This window comes from Petromyzon marinus, chromosome 3 (assembly GCF_048934315.1).
Source record: "Petromyzon marinus isolate PM22_M1 ecotype Great Lakes invasive population chromosome 3, UKy_Petmar_22M1.pri1.0, whole genome shotgun sequence".
NCBI lineage: Eukaryota > Metazoa > Chordata > Hyperoartia > Petromyzontiformes > Petromyzontidae > Petromyzon > Petromyzon marinus.
In genome coordinates, this window is record NC_133669.1 from 5,933,282 (window position 1) to 5,960,122 (window position 26,841).

The 26,841-nt window shown below is 50.9% G+C and overlaps 1 protein-coding gene across 1 annotated transcript in view; it reads right to left on the reverse strand.

The window, feature by feature from the left end:
• Positions 1-26,841, reverse strand: part of ABTB2 (ankyrin repeat and BTB domain containing 2) — a 104,077-nt gene that overhangs the window by 63,460 nt on the left and 13,776 nt on the right. The window contains exons 3-4 of the mRNA XM_076073101.1: positions 26,402-26,792; positions 22,217-22,436 (exon numbers count right to left, since the gene is read on the reverse strand). Of these exons, the coding sequence (XP_075929216.1) occupies positions 22,217-22,436; positions 26,402-26,792 (611 nt within the window). The remainder of the gene's footprint in view (positions 1-22,216; positions 22,437-26,401; positions 26,793-26,841) is intronic.

Consider the following 26,841-nt stretch of genomic DNA (forward strand, 5'->3'; position numbering starts at 1 on the left):
AGCGCAAACTGAGTCTTCAGAAAATATTTGTGTTTAAGGAGGTGCCCACCCGCCCCCGGCTTGGCTATATTTGACCGATTGCTTTTCTCTGACTTTCTTTTTTTTTCATTCAGGTGTGGAGGAAATTTGAGTGCTTGGATAAATAAACCCATACACACAGGGAAATAGCAAAACTCCAGCTCTGCCACAGATATGTAAATGTACAAGCCACTGCTGGATGACGCCTCTCCATGGTATGTGGGTCATGGGGGGTTATTTGGCTGTACTCCACTTCACCGTGCTGGTCGCAGCATGAACGAGTGATGAGAAGCACAGATACAGGAGCATCCAAGTACAGTACAACGAAGCATTTCGCTGCACTCCCCTCTGCTGGCCACCCTGTAAGCCCTGCCAGCAGTCTATGACACCTGTTATGCATGATGGTCTAAGAGCTACGATTGTGGCAAAGAGCTTGAATATTTATCTTCTGACATATCAATAGAGCGCATCTTTACAGATATTTGACCATACTTCAGCACACTGGTCAGTGCGGGTAGGCGGAGGCAGGGAGCATAGACGTGGGAGCATACGGTCACGGTACGTAACATGGATTTTACTGCCCATCGCGTAGTCCCGCCAGGCTATGACGCCTGCTACGTGCACGATGGTCGTCTGTTCAAACACTATCAAGGATTAACCCAGCTTAGCGTCCCAAGATCTGACGAAACCAGGTGCCGATTGAAAGCTTTCGTGACTGCAAGGATTCATCTTCTTTGGTTCTTATTGTGCTATTTTATTTTATCAATTTATTATTTTATTCTCATTCTACGTGACTTTACCGAAAGAACCAAAGAAGATGAAATCAGGTGCGTTCATAGGTATCACACGTATAATCTGGCAACATCTGCCGAGTCCGACTACTAAAGGCACCGCCCTATTTTTTTTTCATCTCTGTGCCATGATGAAGGGTCACTGCTCTTCACGTCACATATTTGTTTTTGAAGGCAGTGTTGTTGACAACTGCACTGAGTTTTCGATATTTATGCTCATACACCGTGACCGATGCAGTATCACAAACAAAAGTTGTATTTTAAAGCAGGCGAGATGTCTCGCGTTCATTACTATCGTCACTTCAGCCCGTTTGCTCAAAAAATGGAAACTTTGGCCATCCCGTCCCTGCAAGATCCACCAGCTCAATCTCCAAATCACGGGGTTTAATTTACAATCCGCATCGCCATCACCACCACGATATTTGATTCTGACAAATAAAAAAAAAACGATCGCTCCCGGGTGCCAGGGAATTCCCTTTTCAAGTAACGCAAACGCGGGTGAGAACGACGATGATGACGACGACGACGACGAAGATGAATGCTGACAGTAGCGGTAAACGGGGTGGAGGTGAGGGATGAGGCAATTGTAAATGGGGGCGGAGCGGCCGGTAACATTTGGCGAGAACAATACACCGGGCCGGTAATAAGCAATGGGGGGGGGGGGGGGGGGAGGGTCTGAATATTGGATGAGCTATCCCCGGGGGCCACATGTATAATGCACGCAGAGCGTCGAGGACATTTGCGTGGCCGGGTGGAGACGATGGCCGGAACGATTTGGACCCCCCTCGTGATTCGATGCGGTGCAGCGATTCGATTTTATTTTTTATATGTTTCTTTGAATTATTTTCTCCACCCCCTACTTCCACTTTCGCATAATAGGGAGTGGATGTTTAATTTTATTTATTTTTTAAAATTATAATAAGAATGACAACCGATGGGGTCACGTAGACAGTTCAGTTTCCCAGTGCAGGCAGTTGAAAAACATGGGGTGAGTTTCTTAAATCTACTCAGCAGTATAAATTGGTACAACACAGTTGATTGATCGGCAGGTCACATGTGAGACGTCTGGCCAGGGTAGAAAAGTAGGCCAAAATCCCCTCTTAGAGGGGTTGCTCTCTCCTCTCTCTCTAAAGCTCTGTCAAGTAGAGGCCCTTCCACCAATAGTGGCATGAGCAAGCAATTTCTGGGTTGCACCTCTGCCCTTTGATATCATATCCACGAACCCGGCTGGGCGGTCTTCCGGAAAGGCACTTGACTCAAGCGGGAACCTGACTCATTGCCCTGACACAGGCATTGCTGCGAATCCCTTGGGAGGCAAGCGGCCACTGCTGGGATCGAGGCGTTCTATGGTGAATGTCAACCAATGCTCCCAACTTTGACCCCACTGACCCTGCCGTCCCTCCCTCCCTCCCCCCCTCCCTCCCTCCCCTACATTCCTATCCCCCCCCCCCCCGCATCCCAAACACCATGAAAACGCACCACTCACGCCAAGTCTAATTCGTGACCGTCATGGGATTTCTCGACGTGCCCTCGCCTGGTTTTACAATAAGCGTCAGTCGAGCCGAGGTGGTTCCTTGCGGTGCTCGTAATGGTCACGTGTCAGAGCACTCAGCTTACCCCTCGTGTGCCTCGGGTTGATCAACATGTGTGCACAAAGTAGCGACCAAATAGTAAATGTGGGTTTTCACTTAATTCAGCCTTACTTTAGCACTGCGGCGGGGGGGGGGGGGGGGGGGAGGTGGGCAGGGAGATATACGTTTTGTAAATATACTAGATAAGCTATTTACAGCCAACTGCTCTTCACAAATAAAATATATCAACTTCGGTTCATATTGGCCGGCCTTGCACTCTTTCATTAATCAGCAACATTTGTCTAAGCACACAAAAAACACTGGACCAGTTCCAATTGGCCAATAAGACTCAGAGATTTTATTTCAAAGAGGAAACAGGGAACGGAAGTCGACATAATTTGTTACTCATCGCGCACCCCACCAGGGATGCCGCTCTGGTTTGTAACGGTTCGCGCATTGGACTTGCAAACGAGTGGATGCTTTTTATTCGTATTCTATCTCTCGGCGCGGGAGTTGAAACAAGGAGGAAAGTTTCTCGAATTGTCCCCCGCCTCTGTGCAACCCATGCGGTACGCGAGAAACGGTGCACCCAATTGCACCGCTGCGTGGGCAGAGATCGCGTGCGGTAGGGTAAAGTGGCGGACACTACGACCATCTCTTGCCTTTTAATGCCCCGTTAAAGTGCCCGTTGCGTTTTAATGCTCTTTACAAAGCATAAAAGAGCAGCATCTATTGCTGGGTAACGAGGTTGTCTTCTGGGACCTTTCCCCAGACACGATGTTCTACTCCATCGACTATTCACCAAACGACATGACCCAATAACAAACATTCGGACACAATCATTGGGAGCGTAAAGAACATCGATTCATGATGAAACAACTGACATTTACCCACATAATGTGCAGGAAACCCACATGAACGGCGCCTGGCGCACAGGTCGGGCGGGGAGAGGAGAGGGGAGCGGTGGGGGTGGTCAGGATATCGTTATAAATTCGTGAGTGGGTGTCAGGTTGCGTGGCGCGGGTATCACGGGCAGCATACGTAAGGGGACGTGCGGCAACTGCAATATTGTGTTACTAATGAATTGCTGGCCATCCTTTATGTACACGGGCCTCTATACGACACTCTCATTGCCGGGTGAGCGAGGGAGCGTGATGGTGAGCATGTGACAGAGGAAGAGACACAAAGAACAAGCTGGCAAACCAGTCACTTAAGGGGGCCTCCGCCCCGTTTCAAGATTCCTAGGCCATAAACATTCATTGGGGAAACTTCGGAGAACCATCGGGTGCGGAGGAAAGGGTGAGCACAGCAGTACAGATGTACAGCCCTTTTGTCAATGCTTTGCTGGATGAAGGCCTCCCCATGCCGTGTCATCTATGAGGGTAGTTTGACCGTACTTTTCCACGCTGGTCTCTACGGGTTGGCAAAGTGGGGGAGCCCAGAACCGGTTCGGACATCACTCGCCACGGCTGTAGCCATGGCCGGGATTCAAACTCGTGTCGTCGGGTTCATAGGCCGGTGCAGCAAGGCCTATTTAAACGACTCATAACAACCGAAAATGGTCAAAGTTACATCTACAAATGGCCGCGAATAAAATAAGAACGGTAACGTTAGCAGCTCTGTATATCGAACTCTTTAGCGGCTGTAACTGTTACTCTATGTCTTGGTAGCACTGTGCTGCCGTATACGTACGCGATTACGTGATGCGAGTTCAGTGGTCAGCGTTAAAATGTCCTTAAAATACGCCACCGTGGTAGGCTGGCCATCACTATACCCTCCTCAAAGAAAGAATAACAGACAGAGAACGACACTGTAGCAGCGCGAGAGAGAAAAGAGGGTGAAATGCGAGACAGGAAATCGGAAGACAGCATTGAAGGGGCAGCGTGCGCGTGGTGATAACAGACAAAAGCAGAGGAAGGGAGGGCTTAGCAGTTTGCTTAGAGAGCACGGGGACGACGGGAAAGAAAACACAGAGAGGGAAAGTGAAATGTGTGGTGAGTGTTTGCGAGACAGAAATAGCCACAGTGGGTGGGGAGGTGGCACAGCGCTTAGCACACTGCCCTGCGAACCCGGCAAATGGAGTTCGATTCCAGGCAATGGCTTACATCAGTGTTGAGTGATATCTGAACGTTCCTGACCCCACCACCACCACCACCCCCCAAGTCACCAACCCACACTCACTGTTCCGGTAACGTATGGTCAAATAACTCACGTGGCTGACAGGGCACGAGGAGGCCGTCATCCGGCAGTGGATTGACAATGCCGTGAATTGCTGGCTGGGCGGGGGAGAGAACAAAGTAAAGAATGGCCATGCCGACAGAGGATCCATGGTCAAACAAATAACACAAAACAACCACACACGAACCCTGTGACCAGGGCCATGTGATGCGCAAATGTTACAAACTCAGTGGGACCCAAGCCCTACGCCTACCCCCGAGTTACGAAACGAGCCTCCCCACCGCGCCCCGACACTACTCCGCAGCAATTCATCAGTGGCGTGCGCTCGTAGATCTAAACGTGAGTTAAACGAAGAAGTGCCATTGCTTGGGAAGTCACCAAGAAAGTGTTTTCCTCCTTTTGGGGTCACGGTGTTATTGACGAATGTGTTTTCTCGTGTTGAGTCAAGAGCGAGCTACGATTAGCCTGCATGCACAAAATTACGTGCAAGTTTGCCGAAGTGACAACTTGATAACTTATCTTCATCATGAAGATGATCAGCCGTGTTCATTCAACTGCTGGATGAAGGCTTCGCTAAAGCTGTTATGTCGGTCATGCAGGAGGGACCGGGGGTTGACCACACTCGAGATTTGAGACATACCATGTTCCATAAGGAAATACGGTATATATGAGAAACGCACTGCAATCAGAGACAAAGGGAGACAGGAGGCTATAGAGATGCATTCAGAAGATAGACAGGATAACAGCAGAAACATTTACAGTGCTCATAAAATATAGAATGGCAATAGACAGTTGAGAGATGTATTTAGAACAGATGGCCACAAATGACGTGTAGGAGATGTACGGAGAAGACACGTAGAAAAATGTTCGTTGAAATATTAATACGTAAGACACAAAAACGTAAGTCGACAAGAAGGAGATGCTTTCACACGAGATAGAAGAGTTGACTCGTGTGAGATTCAGCCTCTTCGAAGCACGTCAATCCTGCACGAATTCATCACGCACACACATCATTTACTGTACACTGCATCAACCCTGTCTCAAAAGCATTGCAGTATATCACAAGGATGCTCCATCGCACCCATCTGGATACAATCACATAACAAAACCCCCTCCTATAACTTCCCAAAGTCAGCAGGGCAACACATCATGTGGGGAAATAGCCCCGGTGACACCACAGATTTATTCCTCATGTCTACAATGGGTTTCACCCAAGCGCACCAATTCGTCTTAAAACTTCATTGGCTATGCGAATGGATAAGAAGGACTGTTTGATATGGGGGGTGGGGAGGGGGAGATTATTAAAGGGCAGCTCAGACAAGCAGTTTGAGAATCTGGAGTTTGCGCCATTTGTTTAACCGAGAGTCACGTCGCAATTCGTAGGTGCCTCGCACACCTCGAATAAATCCCAAACCCGAATGTGACATTGCGGCTGTAAAGGTCATTGGGCGGCCCCCTCTTCAGCCGCTAAATGAAGCAACCGACTCGAATGGCCTTGAGATTGCAAGTCACGTGGATGCCACTTTTTCTTGTCACATAACTGCAATAGCCAGAGGAAGGCCAGGATTATTTTCTTTACAAGCTAACATTGTGTAAATGATTACTTGAAATCAGTTTTGCGCACTTTCAAAAATAAAGAATCAGAATATGTATTTAAACTGGAGGAATCCGATGCGATATAACGCTCTTTTTCACAGATGTCCAGTAAGAGCAGTTCAGAAAGTTATGATAACAAACAGTACAAAAAACACCATAGGAGTGCAAAGTATAAGAAAGCTAAACAAATCACTTAAAAAAATTGATTATGTGCCATTTTTTTTTTACTGACAAATAATTCTAAGTGGCTGGAACCACTCTCCACTTGTCCAACAAGGAAGCAAGGCTATGCAGCAGAGGTGGAACGGCGGATTAGTAAATAGATGCTTAAGCTTATGACGCAAGCGTGGCATAAAGCTTGCAAGAGTAGATGTTTTTCCCAGACGGACCGTATATGTCGCGTACTCCATCGCAGGATCGCAAGAGGTGGCGGCATCTTGGGGAGGCCTTCACCTAGCAGTGCGCTGGCCATGGCTGATCATCAGGGCCTATATTGCATGCAATGGATTCCCGTCACCTCACTGTATCTGCCTCTCCGCGTGCAAATGAAATAGATGTACAGTGCTCTAATAGATGTACAGTGCTCTAAAGTGGTAGGGCTGTAGTTGTGCACCGATGAGTCCAAACAGGTGACCAAGTCCGGTGCGCACCGAAGTGTTGGACTACGCAGTGCAACTTTCCTTTGTCACGCAACCTTTCAGAGAGTGATACCCACCCTCAGACGAGGGGAAGGGAAGTTGACTCAGACAGCGTCCCCGCACCTCGGATCAGCGCGGTTGGCTACGTACGGTGCGAACAAATTTCAACATGGGGGAGGGGAGGGGAGGGGGACGTGTCACAAGGGGAGAGAGGAAAACCACACGGGAAGAAAGAGGTGACGAAGATGTAAGCGCCGGGGCAGAGAACGAGAGCCGGGCCTCGAGAAACGAGGTGGTTCCAAGCGGTGAACCAGGATATGAAGGAATGTGGAGAGGACGTGGAGATGATGGCTGGCCCAGGAGGGAAAAGGACCAGGGAAGGCAGACCCCACACTAAGAAGAGTTATTTCATTTCAAATTCTCTCGCGTAGTCACCAGGTGGTGGGAGATGCTGTGAGGTTTTTGTTAGAGTACTGAGCAATGAATAGGTAATATGTAATGGAGCATTGTAACCTTGGGAGGAGGCTCCGGGGGTTAACCTTTAGGCGGACGATGCTGCAAATTGGCGAGCCCAGCGTTTAACGTTCGTTCCCCCCGGAGTATTGCGTGCCGCCATAAATTATTAGCGGTCCGTCCGGCAGGCGGGCATGCACTCCTTTCAGTCGTTAACCGCGGCCGCATTGCATTAGTTAAGGACGCAGGCCAAAGCGTTCACTTTCACGGCCCACTTCCACGCCCTCCCCTCTTGCCTTTCAAAATACTGGTAATGATAAATTAACTTTTACGTACCCACTGAAAGGCCCGAGACCTCTTAACTCTCCTCTTTAATGGGGTTCACGTCTGGATCATCTCGCCAATCGCTTTGATAATTTTGTTCCGCGTGGATGGCGATGAGTGCACAGAGTACGGAGAAACACGCATCACGCAGTGGGGAAAAGGAAAAGAAAACCCACTGAAAACTCTGCGAAGAGTGGTGAGCAACCTTGTTTCTGTACTGCCTCAGAGATGGCCGCTTTCTGACTTGGAGGTTGATGTCTCACATACATGCTGCGTGCATAATCCACGAAAAAATACATCCCAAGCATGTGCCACTGCATCTGATGTACCGTATTCTCCGGACTATAAGACGCACATTTTTTCTCCTGTACGTCCAGATTTGCATACATTTACTGACACTGGGCACATATTTTGGGGTGCGTCTGACTCTCCGGTGCATCTTCTAGTCCAGAGAATATGGTAATGAAATTACTGTATTTCTAGTCTGGATCGTGGAGAGTTAAATTCGTGGTATTTTTGGCTTGGTCCAAAGGCTGTGTGTAATAACACCCACAATAAATATGGTTTACAGGTTTGCAGTTTGCCTTTAATATTATGTACTGTGTACACATTTCCTGGCTCTAATAACAATTGCAGGAGTCAGTTCTTTCTGGAACAACGAGCGCGTTTGGAAAATTCAACGTGGGTTCATAACTGCACATTAATGAACCCTCTCTCGAAGAAGAAGAAAAAAAAAACAAATTCGTTTATTATTTTTTGCTTGAATGCATTGTTAGGAGTCAAAGGAATATGCTTGAAAATGTGCCGCACACTTTCAGAGTGGTCATAAAACTCGAAGCAGCCCACCGCAGTGGACGTGATGCAGGAGAGTGTCGCACGCTATCAGCGGGACTGTGTTAGCGGTAGATTTGGCACGAAAAGGGTATCGGCGTCCCTGCTGAAAATGGGGATACATTTATATTTTATATTTTTGTTACAGGAAATGCAGGGTCCGGGGGGGGGGGGAGGTGGATATTTGGCGAGATAAAGCTAAGCAAATGTTTGGTTTCAAAAAGTTCTCAACTAAACGGCCATTTCGCGCTCAAAAACTGCCACAAAGTGTTCAATGCCCGCAGTCAAATGGAGACGTTAAAAATTCGCTGAGCTGCCCCATAACTCTGATTCACGTCCCCATCGTCATCGGTCATGATCATATCTCTCCACTGGATGAAAGCCTCCCCAAGACGTCACCATTTGTCAGCGTCATGTGTGCGTGGCTGTAAATAAAAAAAACCTGGGTTTATCCGGGGATTTGTAACACAGTGTGCTCAACCGCTACGTCTTACAAACACCTCGCGGTGTAGCGCACTTACGCAACATCATACACACGCACACACGGCAAAACACGCCACTTCCTCTCCACTTCTGCTAACTTAATTAACTTACGCAACATACAAAAAGACAAAGATACCCCCGTATAGCCTTAATGGACCTTAGGGCCAAATGCTGTACGCGAGCACCTATGAAGGCCGGCACGGTACACGAGGGGGTGGGTGGCCAGCACCCTGCCCGGCCGCTTCGCTTTTGTCTCCCGAGTGGCGATGTTTAGACACCACGCCAGGCACTGATTTAAGGTCCGAGTCGACCGAGCAGAGGCCCAGGACCGGTTCAACAAAATCGTCACTGGTGTTGGCCGCGAGCGGGAATCGAACTCGGCTCGCCGGGTTTTTAGAGCAGCGTAGCGCTAACACCGCTGCGCTGCCGCTCCCCCACCACGCTCAAGACAGACGCACAGACACTCACGGCGAAGCACGCAAGCAGGCCCCATTTGCTTTCTAGGTCAATTCGATTGACATCTCCGCTGCCTCCCCCACGACCACCACCACTGCCCGCCCCTCACCGACAGCTGCTTACGAGCACCATCTCCACTTATTCCCATGGAGATACAGTGAGGCGAAGAACAGAGATGCAGTGAGTTGAGAAGTCCAGGGATGAGTCAAGAGTAACATTTCAGCAGTCGGCACATCTGCGATTCGCCAAGTGGCTGGCAAAGTCACCGCGGTCACATTTCTGCTGGGCACGCCCCGTGATTCCCGTAGACGTGCGATCATTGTGAAAGCATCGTGATCACCGTTACCAACCGCAGCGTGTGGTCTGCAGGCATTTAAAGATACCGCGTTTTCAAAGTATGGCAGAGGATGAGGTTAGGACTCGGATGAGATATTGCGGGAGTCAAGGCCCAATTTAGCTTTGAAGTTCTTTTTCAAGGGCGACCCGAGGTGGAGCGAATGAATGAAAGTGAAGAATAATTATTTAAGTAAAGGGCTGAGAAAGGGACACTGATGAAGGATTAATTGAACAGGTTGAGGAATTAATCGTAAAATTATTAAATAGGAGACAGCCATAGAGTGTGGGATTTTAATAAAGGAAATATCAGAATGTGAGGGAATCAAGTATTTAGCCGGCGGTAAAAGAGTGAGATGAGGAGTAAGATTTAAACCGATTGAATTTAGACAACGAATGTGAATGGTGAGAGGAATGGCGAGAGAGGAGGGGTGAAGGAGGAGATTGCGAGGGTGGCGATGGAAATGAAGGTGGTGGCGAGAGAGGTCGGCGAGGATGAAAGGGGGCAACACGACCCCGAGGGAGTCGGGTTTCTCTCTTCTCTGTCTCTCTCTGAGGAAAACCAACGACGTTCCGCCCACGTGACCATCAACACCCCCCCACCCCCTGCTTCCCACCCTGGTGTGACACATCGACACCTGGCAAAAACATCATTGTGGAACGACGACACCACAGGTTGTACCAGGGCTGACGTGTGAACCCACGTGAACGCGACCTGTTCACGACCCGACCTGTGTGCTCGGTCGCACGCAACGTTCCCGTGCACGTACGTGTCTGCGTGTGTGTGTGTGTGAATCTGTGTGTGTATCTGTCTCAGTCATCTCAGTCATCTCAGTCAGTCGACCCGTGGCACCTGCTGGGTCTGCCCCGTGACCTCCTGCCAGCGGGCGTTCGACACTTCACGTGGCCTCAAGGTGCACATGGCCTGGCACAAGCGTCGTGGTGATGTCACCGCCACTTAGTGGCTGGCGGTTGTTGTTGTTATCTGTGTGTGTATTTGCCTTCGTATTTGGTGACGCGTCGATTCCCGCTCACGGCCAACAGCAGTGACGATTATCCGCACCGGTTCCGGGCCTCCCCTAGGTCGACTCGGCCTCAAATGAGTACCTGATACGGTGTGTAAACGTCGCCACTGGGGAGACAAAGGCAGCCAGGCGTGGTGCTGGCCACCCACCCCCTGGTGTACCGTTCCGGCCTTCATAGCTGCTCGCTAACAGCACTTGCCCCTACAGTCTGTTAAGGCTATTAGGGGGGATCTTTGTCTTTGTCAAATGGTGGCGCAGAGCTTACTGCTGCACCGCTCGCCGTGATCGCGGCGAGGAAACAATCGACAAACGGATTCCATTTCCCGTTCTTTTGCCCAAACAGAAACGTTCCACTGCGTTCCCGCCCCGTTCCGGGCCTTGCTTAATTTCACGCAATGTCAATCAATCCGCGGGCAATTCTAAGAATCGTTCTGCAAGGTTACGTGGACACTCGAAGGAAGCCGGCCGGAGTGTTCCGTAACATTACGTCAGCAGAGGCTATTGACAAAATACCTCAGGCTCAGAGCGTGCGTAAAAATGTCAGGAGACTCCGAGAGCCGAACCTTTGTTTGTTTGCTCGGGTTCAGCGTGAAATGGTTAGAGACGCACAGGGCCAGACTCAGCCACCTTTACGATTCTCAGCACCGAGGCTAACAACGTCCGACGTTACGAAACCCTGGTTAAGGCAGCCCTGTGATCCCCGAGGTTCGGTGCGAATGAACCTCTCGGTGTCGATGCGCGACCCGGTGCAGTGTGCGCGCTGGGGAGACAAGGGTGGTCAGGCTTGGGTGCTGCCATGACAAACAGCTTGTGCGCCAAGCCAGCCTTGCCGGCTAACACCACTCGCCCTGAAACAAATGGCCAGCCATCGAACATTTTGGCCAGCCATCGAACAAAGACGGCCACTGCGTCGCGCGCTTTCAGATGCTCTTCTGTGGCCGTCTGGAACGCTCCTCCTTCCGATATTAGGAAGCCGCTGGAGCTATGCACATTTAAATAATCTAGATTGAAAACTCATTTCCTCTCAACTGCTTTTTTTGTGTTTAGTTTGTTGTCCTTCCCCCACACCTCCCATTAGCGCGGTTGGCTACGTACCGTGCGAAAGAGGGACATCTTTAGGTATGTGGCTTCGCTTGAGAACCTGGTGTCGTGACGAACGGCTGGAGCCTGGCGTTCAAATCCAGGGTCCACATCCTGCCAGCTCGCCAAGCTAATCGTTGTGACACTTTAATAAATGTCACGGTTTTGACATCGCGTTATTACAATCCGTCAGATGAACATGACGAGTGGTTTTATAATCACCTTTTTTCAGGCTATTATTTTTCAAGCCGCGAAACGCCATAAATAGCGAGGGCTGCCTCAGATCTTGCTGAGGCAACGCCCACCATCCATTAACACTTTGATCAAAAAGCAGCTGGGTATTCAGGGCATGAGAAATTGGAATCCTCAAATCCCTCCCAGCAAAGTGAACTCCAACCACAGCCTCAACCACAGCCCCAACCACAGCCCCAACCCCACCCAACCCAACCGCGGAGGCTCTGAGCTAGGGCTCCATCGGTTGTCACAGAGAGAAGCATCTGGCAAGATCGTAGCGAAGCACGTGGTCACGACTTTAGCATTACAGTAATTTCATAATCGCAGTGTTTACATTTTTTCATTCCTCTAAAAGCCAGCGCGTGCCATAGCATAGAGAAGAGTCATCAGGTTTTGGAAGAACAGATGGGTACCCAGAATGAGAGTGTTTTTGCAAACGTCCGCACGGAGATACGTCGGAGATAAAACGCTGCTTATAATCACCCCCTCCCATACAAGTCCTTTACACATGACCTCACGAACACAGCATTTAATAATCATAACGACATACGGTCATTTGAAATGCACGCCCGGGGAGGAGGCGCTCGCTTAGAATTACGGAGGGACGAAGAGAAACAAAAAGTGGACGCACGTGGATCAGAGAACGCACGCGAGAAGTGTCATGCTCGTGACTGTTCATACGAGTAAGTGTGCTTGGGCAGGACACCGTTCGGAGAAGAGGAGGCCGAGACAAATGATGGAGTAAGCAACCGAATGATGAGAAACAGCTGAGAGGCTGCCCATCGCTCGAGACGACACGGCGACAAAGCGTACTCGTGTACTCGGAGCCAAATGGACTGCCGCATCGCGAGACCACAATGTCTTGTTGTCCTTCCCCCGCACCTCCGATTAAGTGCGGTCGGCTACGTACGGCGCAAAAGAAGTTCAGCATACATCCATCCATATGGCAATGGCTTGGGGGGGAGAAGCCTTTATCCAGAAGTAGATAGATCATGGTTGATGATGATGAGGACCATGGCGACCCAGGAAAGGCCTGCTTATTGAGCTCACCGAGCCTCAATACTTTTTGCGGGAGGGTTTTGCCTAAATTGCCGAGACTTTCCCGTACGAGTCGTTCTGTGCTTGCACGCGGATGTAAAAAACAGGCAAATTTCCGGAAAGCGGGACAACCCAAAATAGCTAGTTACATCCCTACTTGCCCAGCTGCTTCCTAGGAGGCATCATAGCTGATGGGCTACATTGCCGTCAGCTCTGGCATTTGGTTCCGGTGCCCAAGTGCCGAACGAGGCCCCCAAAAGTGGGGCTTTGCAGAACCGAATTTTTGACGCGGTGGTTTTTTTTTCTTCTCTCCTCCCCCCTCAAAGTGAGTTTGCAGCCACGCGCGACGGAGCGCGGAGATCAAACGGACGATGGCTTCGTATTAACGATCCTTCGCGGAAGTCGGTACAGCGCCAACGGTTCGCTGCGAATTAAAAATGTTGCCGGATGAACCGACTCAGAAGAGACAGAAACCCCCCCCCCCCCGCGGTTTTATCTCGTATCATAAAAATATATATATACACGCTTAAGCTGAGCGACGCTGGGCTGTCCGACCGCAGGCCCTCTCCGCTTCGTTAATAATAAGAAAGTGGACGTCTTGACACGAACGGCGAAGCGTGCCGCCGTGGCGCTTTAATGATGCCGCCGTGACACTGCAACCGGAGATGTGAACTGCATTGCTGATGCCAGTGCTGAAGTGCCGCCTACGGCAGCGGGAAAAGTCAATTCTCTCGTGAGAGAAGATTTAAGCTCACGGCCGGCCTGCGTCTTCGTTTTACGTGGACTAGGCCACAACACACGCGCACAGATGTCGCTTTTGCCAAACAGTCTGTTGCCCTACACCGTTGCGTGCTGTTTTCATACCGCGGATTGGATACAACGCGACGAATGCATTAGGAAACGCGTTTTGTTCATAACGCGGATGCAAATTGGATTCAACGCGATCGAGTGAACAGCATTACGACGCGCGAGTAGGAAGAAGCGGTCGTACGGCTGCCTCGGCGTAGCATCGCACAAAGGCGGGATGCTGCTGGATGCTTCTAGATGCTAGGCGCACGCCTCAGTGTTTGTTCGGCATGCATGCGCATCCCAGGGTGTTACTGCGCTTTTCCCCCTATATTATACATGATTTATTTTGACGCGATTTTCCTTAACGCAACTATCACCGCGTTATTAGTTTAGCCAGGTGCTGCGACGACGCAGACGTTTAACCCGAGTTGCGTTGTTGCGTTAAACGTCGGCGGAAGGTGGGGAGCGATGGCGCAGCGGTGAACCCGGTGACCCCCGTGTTTGATTCCCGAAGGCTGACACGTTAGTCACGGCGGCTCGCCATGGCTCACGTTGGCGGCGAGCGATACCTCTGTACCGGTCACGGGGCACACCCCTCCCCCCCCCCCCCCCCCCATATTCTCTTCACCAATCTAAGCTAAACTATTTATTATTTTACCAGCTCTTCGTCGGAAGTGACCTGACCACGAATGATAGCTCAACGAAGTGGTTTATCGCGTGGAAATTTACGGCAGCCGAATACTCTGAAACGCGCGTTGTCCGTTCTAAATGCGCAGGGGAAAAACCGGGAGGGCCCGGAGAAAAATCCACGCGACCACGGGGAGAGATGGACACGCAAATTCCAAATATACAGGCGTCAGGGTCGGGGATCGAAACCACGACCTCCTGTATACCAGTCGAGGGAGTTAACATCTCGAAACCGTGGTGCACTGACCAGCATGGGGAGGTATGGTCAAGCAACCCCCTCCCTCCCCCCCCCCCCACGACTGATGTGGTGTAGGAAGGCCTTCATCCAGCAGTGGATTGACAGCACGCTGCAAGTTCACAATTACTTTCCATCCCTGTGCACGATGGCAATACGTTCAGGAGCTAAATGTCCGATGTCGACGATGACTGCTAGTCATGGACAAGAGGGCTTCAGGAGAGAGTTTGTGTACTTTTGTTATCCCCCCTCCGTCGATGGAGCACTTACTACGCTGGTTTACTGTACCGTCCATAGTTTTCGGTTGCATGGCCACAATATCATTGCGGCTTGTAAACGTAACACTATACACACACTGACTGTTTTTTAATTCATACTGCATTTGCCGTTCATACCACGTGCTTCCCCTGGTACCATCATGTCTTATTTTTCCAGCATTTCCCCCCACCTCCTGGAAAAAAAATATATTATCTCAATGGGCTCTCTCTCTCTCTCTCTCTTGGCTCCTCAAAGGATGTACAAAAAAAACCGGAATGGATTTTGGAGCTCTGCATTTGAACTCTTACGAGACCTGCAATGAACCTCCTAAGCCACTTCATCACCATCAAGATAAATACGAGCAAAACAAAAGTCGCGCGCGACAAGTTCGATAAACGGTCAAAGATATATGTTGGGTGGGAGCACAACGGGGGAAACACGGCGGAGTACGTACCCTTGTGGAAGCGATTCCATACTAAAACCCACTTAGCCATCTGACAGTCCTCGTTTTGTCGATCGGCTGAGATGTTCACCTTTACATTGGGTGAAGGGAATACCAAAAAAACACGAGAGACGGTGGCAACAGTGAGGAGCAGAGCACGGCTTCTCTCATTTTGGGCTAACGCAGGGCTGTAGGCACATGAACACAAACAAACACCGCCGTGCGTGTATACGTGTATTCATCGAGCGGACAAGGGCCATCTTTCGCTCCAGATTTTTTTTTATCTGTGTCTGTTGCTCTCCGTGTTTCTCCATGTCTCTCTCTCTCTCATTACCTGGACCGGACAGGAGTTTACAAAATCCACCAAGTACTGTACGTGGCTGTGCCTTACACGAGCATTTTAAAGGGATTCAAGTCTTTGTACCCGAAAAAATATGCCGAGCGCTGTGTTTTCGTAGCCATAATGCAGCTGGAGATGTTTGTGCAAGGGTGTAAGCACAGGTGTACGCGCGTACGTGAGTGAACGTGAGTGTCAATTCAGAGGTGTGTTTGTGTGCGTGTGTGCACGCACGCGCTTGTGCAATGCGGAGTGTTGACGTAGAGGTTTACACACGAGGCTACTGGCTACAATCCCGGCGACGACGTGAAGCCTTATTCCTGCCTGTGGCGCACAAAACGCAATGGCAAATTAAATCTGTGGCCGGGGACCAACGTAGGTAAAGCTAAACCTACAAATGAGTACGGCATGTGTGTACTGTGTCAATTTAAGCAATGGGGGGGGGGACAGGCTGTGTGTGGTGTTGGTCACACCACCGTCTTTAAATTCGCAACGCGGGCCTACAGAGGTGGCGGAACTAAATTGTGTCTGGATTGTACAGGCCCGGCAAAAGCGGGCAGGACAAGGGGTGGACATGGGGCAGGGCAAGAGGGCGGAACCCTCTTGCCCAGAGAGAGAGAGAGACAGACACACAGTGAGACACAGACGAGCGGAAGTGGACAGGGACGAGAAAACGCAATGCAGAGAGACAATGAGAGATAAAAAAGCGTAAACGTGTGTAGGGCAAAGAAGGCTTCCTGAGCAGAGAGAGACACACAGATACACAGCGAGACACAGACGAGCGGACGTGGACAAAGAGACAAGAATACAAACGCAGAGACACCGACGATGACGAGAAATAAAAAGGCGTGAGATGCACGGAGCAACAGACACTGGGACACAGATTGGCACGAGTTTCCAGACACATACACACAGACATGGTGGCGGGAAGTTTGGGGGGCAGACTGTGAGACATGAAACAGACATGAAAACAGAAAATGAAACAGACCCAGATATGAATAAAGACAGAAAGGGTTTGCGGCAGGACACACAAGAGTGACAATAACAGTGCACGCCGCACTCTTCTTATTATTGTCATTTAACTACCTGGGTGTTGGCATTGAAGGTTTCACCCAAGAAATTCTAACGGTGCCTTTGGCTGAACGGGAGCCTCGAGCATTATTAAGGCTGAACCCTAACAAATTCTTAAGGCATCGTAGCCTGACTCGAAGAATGTCCATGCGAGTGATTATATATATGCATGCGTGTTTCCGTGCAGTGACTGCTCACGTCTAAACACTTGTTCATGAATAGAATTCCAAATATTAAGCGACAATAATGCACAGGTGAAAGGGTTATTGAAGTAAAGTACACCAGGCATTGCGATGTCACGCAAGTCGATGACTTTGTGGCGCTCGACGCAACTTATTCACGGGATTTATTTGCTGCACTTTAGGTGGTTCAGTGCCCAGATAGTCAACCTACCCCCACATGGAAGCAATGTATCATCTTCATCCTTCTCGTGAATCATCGGTACTTCATTGCAACTGCTAGCTCAATGACGCGAGTTGCGTCTGGCGATGAGTGTGCGTCTCTCTGCTGCTCCTTCCATCGCCCGTTCACGAAACTTCCTCTGACTCGCCACCCTTCCCGTGCGCGTCACAATCGTGCACTTACTGGAGACGGTGGCACAATCGTAGGGAAGGGGGGGGGTGTGGAAATGACACGGCGCAACACCTTATCCAGACGCTCTAAGATGTGGCGGTTTGTGTTGACGGCAGTGCAAAAGCGCAAATAACAAAAAGAGGTTCAACGCGTTGGACAGTGACAGCGTGTATCGTCTGAAGAAGCCAAAATGGATATTGGGTGACGTTTCGGGCAATGGCTCTTCTTCATCTTCTTGGCGCATTAAACTCTGCTGTGCTATCAAGAAGGGGCCGTCGCCTCCTGAGACATGGTGTGAAGAAAAGCCATTTGCCCAAAACGTCGCCTAATATACATTGTTCCTTTCAAGGCCACAGTGTTATTGATGAACATGTCTCGTTTTTTTTAGTTTGTTATACAAGCACAGGTTTGATATAAGCAACGCGTCCTTGTGTTACACTTGTGAGGGGGGGGGAGGAGGCAAAGGGCAACATCAGATAGACGCCACACTACTTTGATTATTAAGCTTGCTCCCAAGGGCCCGTGCTTATAGCCCCACCCCTCCCGAAGCCGGCACAGTTTGCCTACTGGCTGGCACAGCGCTACCACGCACACCTCAGTGCTAAATTGCGCGTGCGGCGGCGGCGGCGGTGGTGGTGGGTTGGTGGTGGCGGAGACGGAAGGGAAGAGGAGATGCCGTACAAGGCTGGCGAGTGTTCTCCCAGCCAAGGAAAATAGACGCAACCAGAACGGGGGGAGGTGGGCGGGTGGGAGGAGGAGGGGGGGAGCTTCTTAAAGCGAAAAGCAACGTGGAACTGAAATCTCGAGAGCAAAGCACAGAAGGAGATGGAATGTAGAGTCGCAGCGTCAAGGCAGGAATATCGGAGGCAGAGAGATACGAAGCCGTGCGCGGTCGGGTTGTGCCGAGGTTTAGAGGGTTCCGCCGATCTTAATCTACGGGCTGTGAGTTCAAATCCCGATCGTGGGGTGGGGCGGGCATGCGGGCGGAGGGAGGGATCACAACACGATTTGGATTCGCAGAACATCGAAACGTGGCCGCATCGCGAGAAACTGTACAGAACTACAGCACGCGTGTTTATTTTAAAAAAAAGTAGGCTCGTCGTTGGTACAGGAGCGGCGGAGTCGACAGCGCTGATGGCGATCGAACGCAAAGCACTGCAGTCGATTAACGAGAGTACTCCCGGCATGCTGCAGCTCTGACTTACATACCCGTGGGCTTATTTTGGGTCTGTTCACTGTGTCAGGTCCGTGATGCGCGAAACACGAACAAACCCACCCACGTTCTGCATTACCACTCGAGGAGTGAACAAACGTTGTTCTAAGGATTAACCGGTTCTTGTCATGGGAATGTGGAGTTTGCACTCCTGGCTCAAGGCTGTTGGCAGAGACTAGCGAGACCAGACACTCATTTGAGACTCGCTGCACGAACGTCATGCGTGTTATAAACATAGGACTTACGGTATTAATGTGAGTAGTGAGGAAGTTTGATTGTCACAATGAAGGCGAAATGTTCAGCGGAACGTAAAGCGAACCAGTTGCGCCGAAACACAGGGGAAGTTCGGAGCCAAAAACAGAACATGAAAGAAATGCGAAACGGAATTGTGGCTTCATAATATAGAGGGGCGATCCTTTTATAGCAAAATCCCCAGTGGAATAAAGAGGAGAAAATATAAAGAGAGCAGCGCATCTTATTTCACGTCTCCCACACATCTCGATATCACGAAGTCACCGAAGCTATGCACTTTTAAAATCTAGATTGAAAACTCACTTTCTTCAAAACTGCTTTTTATGTTCAGTTTGTTCCCCCCCCGCCCCGCAACGGTTGGCGACGGATGGTGCGAAAGAAGTACGGCACACATATGTACAATCTCAACACACTTATTGAATCTTTGAACACTCCCTCCCCCCCCCCCCCCCCCCGATACACTCCTTCCAACACAGCTGGTGTGACTTGCATGCAGGCATTCAGCGGTGCGCAACTGAACGCCGTTGATATCTCACACCTCTCCGTCACGTGCAGGGCACCGCACGGCCTTTGATGTAACGCCACGGGGGAGGGGAAAGAAAAAAAGAAACAAGCCCGGTGGGTTCATATCGGGCGTACGCGGGGGCCACCTTGGCCATGGGAAGCCAGAAGGCTGAAATGGGAAGTCGACATTTTTATGGATACAGAGAAGAAAAATCAAGGATCCGAAATACGGAGCCGGAATGTGCGGCCAGCATCGTGGTTTTGGAGAGAAATAGGGAGAAAAAAACCAGAATAAAAATTGGAAGCAGAAATGTTGAGATAGAACACAAAGAACAAAGGAACATCAAGGGGAACAGATAGACAGCTTGAGACATTTACAATAACTCACAAGATCAGCCTACCCGGCTCACGTAGCTCAAAGTCCAAGTGATTTCCGGCACAATTGGGCATTGAGGTGGTGCTCATCTGCTGCTGACAGCCCTGAGCCACATTCCTATGGCGGGAGCAAAACACTTGTAAACTAATCAGGAATAAATACCCCATGGGAAGAATTTACAGTGCTTTGTCAATCCACTGCTAGATGAAGGCCTCCCCATTGCGAGTCGGTCGTAAGAGGTTTTTTTGGCCGTACTTCCTCACACTGTTTGGGACGATTTAGTGAAGGGCCAACAGTTCCAGGATGACTTCATATAACACTACGCCACTATGTTAGCCATAGCTAGGAATCAAATCAGTTGGCCGGGTGCATAGCATGATGCAATGAGCACTGCACCCCAGCCCCCAACTCCCCCTTCATTTGAATAAATAAACAACACGACTGTATAATTAGAAACAAAAAAATGAATAAAGAACTCGACAGGCAGGCAAGCAATAAATACTGCGCAGGGAAGAATGTGGACCCAGAACGTGAAGCTGGAACCACACTCACCCCTGACACTTGCTCGGTGCATTGTGGGGGACAGGTCACTCACACGCCCAGTCAGCTCAGGGAGCTCGAAATAACCGTGGCACGAGAGTGACCCCCAGCACGACGGCGATGGTCGGCTTGTGACATTAGCCACTTTGCTTGCTATCAAGAAAGGTCCCGAAGTGTATTTACACCTCACCCACCACCGATTTACCTTCCCAGTAAGATGATGGACAAACCTCTGTATCTTATTCTCTCCAAAATCTCTCAACATGTCTCTCCATATAACCACCTCTCTCCATCGATCCCTGTCCACCTTTTCTCATCTTTTTTCCACCCTCTCTAAGATTATTTTCTCCGCTCTCCCGTAGCCCTCCCCCGCCCCTCCCCACCCCCCTGTCCCATGCCCTTTGTGCCTTGTTGTATATTGCACCACTGTGTTGTCCTAGAATAATAATAATAATAAACACGTTTTAACCTGTAACACGCTGCACGGTATTCGCTCGCTCTGGTGGCGAGAGAGAGAACGGCTGAGAGGAGCGAGGAGGAACCCACAGACGAGAGGGAAGGCAGAAGCGGCAGCAGCAGCCACGCCGCGGGCCGACATCAACATTTGCCCGAGAGCTCCCGAGCTGACTTCTTCCACCACCACCCCCCCCCCCCCCCGAAAACGGTGAAGCGCACCCCGCACTACCCACGTCGGATCCGGCCACCGCCTCCGCGAGTGGGAAAACCGAAGAGGAACATCCGAGTGCTCAGCACACCGCCGGGTACGCCATGAACCAATGCCAACTTCACAAATTGAAACTCGAGACAGCAGCAGCAGCGGCGGCGGCGGCGGCGGAGGAAATGTATTCGGCCTCGCCTGAAGCTGTTATTTGCATGGCTTCAATCGTGGATAAGTTGTTATTCTTCTAAGCTGTGTGCAAGACGACAATGAAAAGCGTGGAGGGAACTTCGGAACAAAAAAACAACACTCATTGTTTTTTTCGTAATGGACTTTTCGTAACATACACAACCGCAATGTGTTTTTTCGTATTGCTTCAGGTTTGCTCCCTCCGCTCTGCGGTTGTTATCTCCGCAGTTGGCGAGGTGAACTTTCCTGCCATTGTGTCTTGAGACACGAGAGGTGACGGCAGGGGCCATTGATATTGGGATGAATGGAGCAAGAGGAAACGAAGGCTCAAAATCACAGCCAGACGCACGGATAAACAAGGAAATACGCAGACAGAACCCAACAGACGGACGGAATGACCAGACACATACATACACATACATACACATGCATACACAACAGACAATAGTTTAGTAACTAATGGTTGATTAATCAATCGATGCTAACCCTCACGAGGCATGCAACGAGTCTTGAGTGTGACAATCAACTATTTATTGTTGCGTGCAAATTGTATATCATCTGTTCCTTTGGGCGAAAGCCGGAGTGCCCGGACGAAAGCTACGAGTGTCATGTGCGGGGGGGTGGGGAAAGGGGGGGGCGCTAAATCCGCGTACATAGTCACACACAAACACACACAGAGGAACCCAGCACACAGCTGGAGATAAACTAAAAAACTGTTTCAAGTAAAATTTTCAGAAGTCACCTGGCCACGAACGACAGCTCAACGAAGTGGCTTATCGTCATGTGGAAATTCGTAGCAGCCCAATACTCTGAACGCACATTTACAAATATGGAGGGGGGGAAAACCGGAGGACCCGGAGAAAAATCCACACGACCGTGGGAAGAAAGAGAGAAAGACACCGCAAACTCCAAATATGCAGCAGGGTATCAGGTGGTCGGGATCGAACCCACAACCTCCCGCATAGCAGGCGAGGCAGTTAACATCTCACCACCGTGGCGCGCCCCCCCCCCCTCGCTCCACGGCTCCCTCCGGAGCGACTCACCGTGTGCGTTCCTCCCACAGATCAGATGCTCGTACGGCTGTAGGAGTCCGTAGAGCTCCGGGTCGTTTCCCACAGCTGCGTCCAACGCCTCGGGGCATAGCGGCCTACCACGGCGACGTCGGTGGGCCGATCCTCCAGACCCAGATCCCCCTCCTCCTCCTCCTCCACGGTGGTAGCTGTGGTTGTAGCGGCGGTGGTGGTGGTGGTGGTGGGCGGGCAGCTGAAACGATTTGCGCCGACAAACCAAACAAAACCTTGAACGATCGTCGACCATCGTCGTCGCGAGAATGATTCGACGGTAATCGCGGGGTGGGGTGGTGGTGGGGGGGGGGGGTTAACACGGCGGGGACATTTTAGAGTAAGACCTCCGTGTACGTGTAAAGCCCTTCGTCAATCCACTGCTGGATGAGGGCCTCCCCACACTTTGTGTAGAATGAATAACAGACTGGGAGAACGCTAGGTGCCATCGTGCCTTGTCGTGTTTTATATAATACCGCACTAGAAGCAATGATAATAACAGTAACAATGACAAAAGTGTACACGCACAGCCCTGTAACCCACTGCTGGATGAGGGCTTCTGTGCTATGTCAGTCATATGTGGGGTTATGACCATAGTTCACCATGCTGGTTCTTGCCGGTTAGAGCAAGCAGGGAGCATAGTTTCGGCATAGAAGTACGGTACAACGATGGATGTTTTTGCACTGCTCTCTCCAGCGCACAACAGAAGCCCCGCAGCAGCCTATAACACCTGTAACGCATGGCAGTTGCCCTTCCGAGGGCAGGCTAGGCAAATCCAGGCTGAGCCCTGCATAGCTTCCGGGACGTGACGAGATCGGCCACATTCGAGGGAATTTTCTCAAAGGCTGACGTCGACAGCTGACGAGATGCGTACTGCGCCGCTGTGAAAGATATTCTTACATTTGCCGGTGATAGAGCAAAAAGCGCGAGCAGAAGGTCAAATGAGTTAAACGTTTTCCCTCCGCGCACAGCCCAAGTGCACCGCGCGGACGCGGGCCAATCCCAAGAAAGGAAACGCAGGGTGTGGGGATTCCGCTGGAGCGCAAAGATGCCAAGGTGAAGACCCACACCCATTGAGCCAGGATGATCTAATCCGAGGCCGATCCATGTGGCACACAGGACACCCAAAAAAAACAAAGATCCCCCCCATATAGCCTTCGTAGACTTTTTGGGCAAGTGCTGTTAGCGAGCACCTATGAAGGCCGGCGCGGCAGCCGAGGGGGTGGGTGGCCAGCAACCACGCCCCGGCCGCCTTTGTCTCCTGAGTAGCAATATTTGCATACTGCACCAGGTACTCATTTGAGGCCGAGTCGACCTCGGGGAGGCCCAGGACTTGGTTCAGATAATCGTCACTTGTGCTGGCTGTGAGCGGGAGTCGAACTCGGGGAACCGGGATTGTAGCGCAGTGCGCTAACCACCCCACTACCGCTCCCACACGCAGGCACCACACACACACACAGACACCACACTACACACACAGACACCACACTACACACACACACAGACACCACACTACACACACACACAGACATCACACTACACACACACAGACACCACACTACACACACATAATCACCACACTACACACACAGACACCACACTACACACGCACAAACACCACACTACACACGCACAAACACCACACTACACACGCACAGACACCAGACTACACACACACGGACACCACACTACACACACACAGACACCACTCTACACACACACAGACACCACACTACACACGCACAGACACCATACTACACACACACAGACACCACACTACACACACACAATCACCACACTACACACACACACAGACACCACACTACACACACACACAGACACCACACTACACACACACAGACACCACACTACACACACGCACAATCACCACACTACACACACGCACAATCACCACACTACACACGCACAAACACCACACTACACACACACAGACACCACACTACACACACACAGACACCACACTACACACGCACAATCACCACACTACATACACACAGACACCACACTACACACGCACAGACACCACACTACACACACACACAGACACCACACTACACACACACAGACACCACACTACACACACACACAGACACCACACTACACACACACAATCACCACACTACACACACACAGACACCACACTACACACAGACACCACACTACACACACACACAGACACCACACTACACACACACACAGACACCACACTACACAGACACCACACTACACACACACAGACACCACACTACACACACACAGACACCACACTACACACGCACAGACACCACACTACACACACACAGACACCACACTACACACACAGACACCACACTACACACACACAGACACCACACTACACACACACACAGACACCACACTACACACACACAGACACCACACTACACACACACAATCACCACACTACACACACACAGACACCACACTACACACACACAATCACCACACTACACACACACAGACACCACACTACACACAGACACCACACTACACACACACACAGACACCACACTACACACACACAGACACCACACTACACACACACAATCACCACACTACACACACACAGACACCACACTACACACACACAATCACCACACTACACACACACAGACACCACACTACACACACACAGACACCACACTACACACACACAGACACCACACTACACAGACACCACACTACACACACACAGACACCACACTACACACGCACGTCCGCAGTGGTGTGGCAGTCGGCGCGATGCGCCACGAACCTGACAATCGCGATTCGATTCCGGCTCACAGCCAACATTGGCGGCGAACATATGAAACGGTCCTGTTCCTCCCCCAGGTCGACTCAGCCTTAAAAATGAGTCGGCTGGGTTGTGGTGCCCACCACACCAAGCCACCTTGTGCCGTACTGGCGTGTGGTCGATTGAGCCCATCGACACTTCACTCTGCACGTTTTAACTTGTAGAGGTGGGGGGGGGATAATAACATGCGTGTGTCTGTTTATGTAGTATTAGGGGGAGGATTATGCAACCATTCGTTGATTGATGAAAACTAAACTAAACTAAACGATTAAACTATTTTTTTATTTTACCAGGTAGGGCCCACTGAGCTATATAGCTCTGTTTCAGAAGCAACCTGGCCACTTATGATAGATCAACGAAGTGGCTTACCATCATGTTGACATTTATAGCAGCCAAATTCTCCAAGCGCATGTTTCTAATGTGGAGGGAAAAACCGGAGGACCCGGAGAAAAATCCACGTGACCACGGAAAGAGAGACGTGCAAACTCCAAATATACAGCAGGCATCAGGGTCAGGATCAAACCCACGACTTTCTGCATACCAGGCGAGGTAGTTAACATCTACCTAAAGCTAACGAGAAACATCGTCCACCGAGGCGACGGAGAGAGGAGATCAACTCGTGGGCAGGAGCTAGGATTGGTTGCATCGCAAGTCCCAGAGAGATGGCGACGGCTTGGGAAGGCCTTCAGCCAGCAGTGCAGAGATCACCCCTGATAATGATAATCGTGATACCTGCAGCTGTAATAGCGTTACTTCATACTCAATACCTATGGCACCAGAAGCGGTGATATCTGCAGGCATGGCGATGCCAACTTTGTGATGAAGAGGAAAGTGGTATTATTTGAACAGATTCTAATGAGCTGGGAATTGAAAAAAAAAACATGGCTCCTACACGTATGTAGGTACGTATGTTGAACTTGTTTCGCACTGTACGTAGCCAACCGTGCTAATCGGAGGTGCGGAAAAGGACATGAAAACTAAATTCAAAAAGCACTTCTACATAAAGGAGTTTTCAATCTAGATTTAAAAAATGAATAGCTCCAGTGGCTTCCTAATATCGGAAGGAAGAGCGTTCCCCAGAAGCCGATCTGAAACAATGCGATGCGGTGACCACCGTCTTTGTTCGATGGCCAGCAGCCAAAAGCCGCTGCTTCTGCGAGGATGACCGGAGCTCGCGTGACGGTTTACGCTCCTTGACGAGATCGGCGAGGTACTGTGGTTCGTTTGCGGCGGGCACTTTGCGTGCAACGGGTGCATTCGTTCGGCAACCGGAAGCCAACGCGGCTCGAGCCAATCGCGTAGCAGCGACGACGGGCGACCTCATCGACGCGTACCTCCTCTTTCTTCTCGTGCGCCCCATCCTGGCCCGCAGTCATCTCCGCCGCCGCCGCCGCCGCCGCCGCCGCCTCCTCGTCTTCGTCCCCGACGGCGCAAGCGGCCAGCGCCCGCACCGCCACCTCGTCCACCAGGGCCTCGACGCAGGCGGCGAGCGCGATGGCCGCGTGCTCGTGCACGCGCGCCGCCACGCGCGCCTCCGCCATCCAGCGGTGGAGCCGCCCCACGGGCAGCGAGAGGCCGCAGCGCTCCGCCTTGCCGCGCCAGCCGCGCTCGCCGCCACTCAGGCCGTAGAGCGAGAGGGCGCGGGCCGCCCCGGCCAGGCACGCGTCGGCCAGCGAGCGGGACAGCACGACGCGCGCCGCGCTCTCCACCTCGTGCCGCGTGCACCTGCGGGAAGGAGGTCAACACGGGGGTTTCATGGGTTCGTGTTCGTAAT